The 3,652-nt window shown below is 41.8% G+C and overlaps 1 protein-coding gene across 1 annotated transcript; it reads left to right on the top strand.

Annotated features, from left to right (window-relative positions):
• Window positions 1-345: 345 nt before the first annotated feature.
• LOC119656104 lies at window positions 346-1,647 on the top strand. Its single transcript, XM_038062418.1, has 3 exons — window positions 346-506; window positions 565-738; window positions 811-1,647. The coding sequence occupies exons 1-3, from the start codon at window positions 453-455 to the stop codon at window positions 1,438-1,440; spliced, it is 858 nt and encodes a 285-aa protein (XP_037918346.1). The 5' UTR covers window positions 346-452; the 3' UTR covers window positions 1,441-1,647.
• The last annotated feature ends 2,005 nt before the right edge of the window (window positions 1,648-3,652 follow it).

The following is a 3,652-nucleotide window of genomic DNA, read 5'->3' as shown; positions in this document are numbered from 1 at the left end:
CCCATTGGGATATTAGGAACAGGATCCATTTCCCAGGGACGAGAATCATCGCGCAATGGTTTCAGTTACGCTGGTCTAACCTATTTTTCCTACGCAACTCTGGAAAACATCGGCCCACAAGAGCTATTCCTGGAACCAAAACTTATAAAATAATAAAATTCTGACTAATAAAAGTTTTTCCAAATTCTCCGGATCAAATTTATTTTTGCCTTCCCTCCAAGAAATGAAGCGAAACTTCTAATATCACGAGTGACAATTGCCAGTTGCGAAAATCCGAAGTTAAGCCACCTCTGATAACAATAGCGCAGAAACTCATGACTGAAGATAGAGATACATGGCCCAAGCGTATACCGTTGTTGAGTCAACTATCCAGTGGACCATCCTCAGAAATATAAATTGAAAAGATCATAGAATATTTCCACATTCACAGTTGCAGTATTTCTTGGAGAAAGATGGTGAACATGGGAGTGAAAATTCTATTGGTGGCATTCGCCCTCATCGGCGCGGTAAGGATAATAGTTAAGTTCTTGCGTAACAGATATTAATTAATCAATTACTTGCTAGTTCGTCCCGGTTGCTTTCAGCTTAGTCGCTACTCCAGAGTCTCCAGAAGCTGCAGTCACTATCGAGTCATCGGCGGGAACATTTGTTGCCAAGTATCCTGGAGCTAAGTCACTGAATTCCGTCGATTGTGCGGGAGAATATGCTTTGAAGTGCGCTGATTGTAGGAATATTGCAGTAAGTAAAGAATGAGAATGCCCTTCAAGTTTAGGTCAATTCATAAGCAACATATCTGTTTGATCCTTTTAGGTTTGCGCAGGCGAAAAAGCTCCCCTTGCCATCAAATCGTGCTCTAACTTTAATCCTGCAAAACCATATTGCGTCAACGGAGCCTGTTCGAGCACAGTTGCTCCTGACACAGGAGTGTGTGCTGCCGAGTTCCGTTGTAGCAGCGAAGGTTACTTCCCACACCCCAACGATTGCTCCAAGTACTATTTCTGCGATAAAGTCAACGGAAATGCCTACGAATATAGTTGCGGAGAGAATCGTGTCTATTTGTCACGACAGAAGAGCTGCACTAACCGAACCAACGAAACAGAATGTGAAACTATTAACTGCCAAGATTCCCCTAATAGCTTTGTTCACTATGGACCACATTTAGCATATTACGCTTTTTGTTCCTCGGAAGCCGGTCGGAAGGAGACAGTGGTTTACAAATGTCCTGATGAAGATACATCTGAATTTGATATGGAGACACTATCTTGCGTTTACCGGTGCCCTGCAGAAGGACGACACTTCAACCCTAGTAGTTGCGCGAGTTTCTATGAATGCTACCGATCTGGTCTAGAATATCAGGCTATCAGATGGTCATGTCCCATGGGATTCCACTATAATACATTGCTGCAGCGTTGCGAACCTGGACCCTGTCAGGCAGCGTAAATTTCTTTAAAGAAGTTAAACTTTGGGCCATGGATTACGAGTGAAGAGTTTTATGTTATCTAGTTCGTTTTATATTATTTAGTTAGTTTTATGTTACGGTTAGTAAGCTATTATTTGTTCGATATATTTAAATTCATTCCAAAAATATTAAAAAAGTGAGAAAACTCTCAATATCAATAAAATAAGTTTTGAAAATCTGAAAATAGAGGTTTCCTTCGTTTAATATTGAAGTTTAAAAAACTGAGTTATTAGGGTGTTGGCAGCCAATTTTCCTATCACCAATGTCCACTTCTTTTCTCAGGATAAAGAGCCAGTAATTACGTGTGTTCATTTTAATTATTCCATCCCAAGGGCTAGCCCAACTGCTACAGCAGCCCTTATTATCAATTTTGGCAAAAATGCTGGTCACACACATCCTTTCAGCCGATACAATTATAGTGACTTTCCTTTCACATGCGAAGCGTGTCTCATCAGCTGTCAACAACATCGGGGTACATTCGCTAATTCCCATTTCACTCATCAGGGAGAAATGTTGGGCGGCACTACTAACCGACAAATAGTCGGCTTCCAAATGGTAGTAACGAAACCCTCCATCCAGGGCCGCCGGAATAGCATATGCTCGGAAGAGTTGAAACAATCGCTTTTCTAGAAATGGCACATCAAGTCGAAACAGCAGCTCGCGACCACTTTGCACCATTCGAACCTTCATCAATTGATCCAGCAATTGATGATCCAGACTCAAAGTCTCCACATTCAGAGAATCCCGATTTTCAAGAGTGCTAGGAGGTCCTGATTATGAAGTAGACCTGGGTGTAGCCTTCCATATTTCGCGCTCTCAATGATCCCTCTTAGAGTTCGTTGACGGTCCAGCAAAAACTGAATTTCCAACTGCGCTAATAAAAAGAGCTCGATTACATCACTCCGTCGCTCCTCGAAGTTCACCGCACTCGCTGTCAAATTCAAAGCTGCTGCTAAAGATGCATAGAGCAACACGATTCGCTTTCGTTCTTTCGCTTCCTGGGGAGATCCCTTTCCTGCCAAGGGGCATTACCGGGGATCCTGTCCAGCCGAGGAGGAAGAAGTGTTATTGTGACTGCTGACATTATTAGAGACCGGCGGGTACTGTGCAGATTCCAAAGGTGGCTTGTAGTTTCCCCCGGTCGTATATGACATACTCCCGAAAGGAACCCTGCTGGTAGCCTCAAAGCTACTTCCCGGAAACTGTCCGAAGGGGCAATAGCTGAAACGCGAATAACCTAAAAGCCTTCGGCAGTCGTCCTCATAACAGATGGCATCTGCTTTAGCTTGTTCCAATGTCGTGAAACTTCTACCCACCAGATGCCCTCTTGTACCATCATTTGTAGAAACATGAAAAAGTACATTTTTAGGTTCTACCCATTTATTCAAATTCGAGAAAAAACAATTAAGTTACAAACACCGAGAAGGTCGAGAGAAAGAGTGCGTGAAAGAGTTTTTTCAATTTCAATTTCAATCTATTTATTATAGATAGTGGCTTACAACTAGACAATGGTACTTAATGCTAGCCTAAATAAAAGCTAATTGATCTTAATTCTATCAAACGGGTGACTATTACATTGTTTGGCCAACCCGACCTTCTCTGTGGATTACTTTACTTTGTATATTTTTCTTTATATATATGAATCTTGACAATTTTTTGTTACGATCTTGGCTTTTTTTTAAAAGAACTGCGCCCGCACTAAAGGCGCGAGAAGGTGAAATTTTACTTACTTAACCTAGTTAAATATTACTTAACCTAACTTATTTTAACTTAACCTAACTTAACCTAGCTTAATCTAACATAATTAATCCTTAACTAATATTTACAATAAGCACATTACAATTCCTGTGCTTAGCCTCTATTCACTCCTACCAGGCAGGGAGTTTCAAAAAGGGTGCGGATTTTGGGTCTGTGGCCTGGTCTGTGCCTTAAGAATGTGGCCAATGGGGAGGTTTTACCCTGTTGGTAGAGATGCCGAATTAATGGATTGGGGTGGTCCTCCATTCTTTCGAAGAACCTTTCCATTAGCGTGAGAATGTATTCTCGAAGTGGTTTGACTTTGGCTCGCCTATACACTTCGGCGTTTTTGCCGATCTTTTTTGTTTTCCAGTTGTAAGACAAGCCTGTGCAATGTCTAAGGATTCGGCGTTCGAATGACTCGCATTTTGCCATTGCTTGGTTGGAGCAAGAGAT

This window comes from Hermetia illucens, chromosome 4 (assembly GCF_905115235.1).
Source record: "Hermetia illucens chromosome 4, iHerIll2.2.curated.20191125, whole genome shotgun sequence".
Classification (NCBI taxonomy): Eukaryota; Metazoa; Arthropoda; class Insecta; order Diptera; family Stratiomyidae; genus Hermetia; species Hermetia illucens.
The sequence above is the reverse complement of the archived record's forward strand: the minus strand, read 5'-3'. Positions and strand labels throughout refer to the sequence as shown.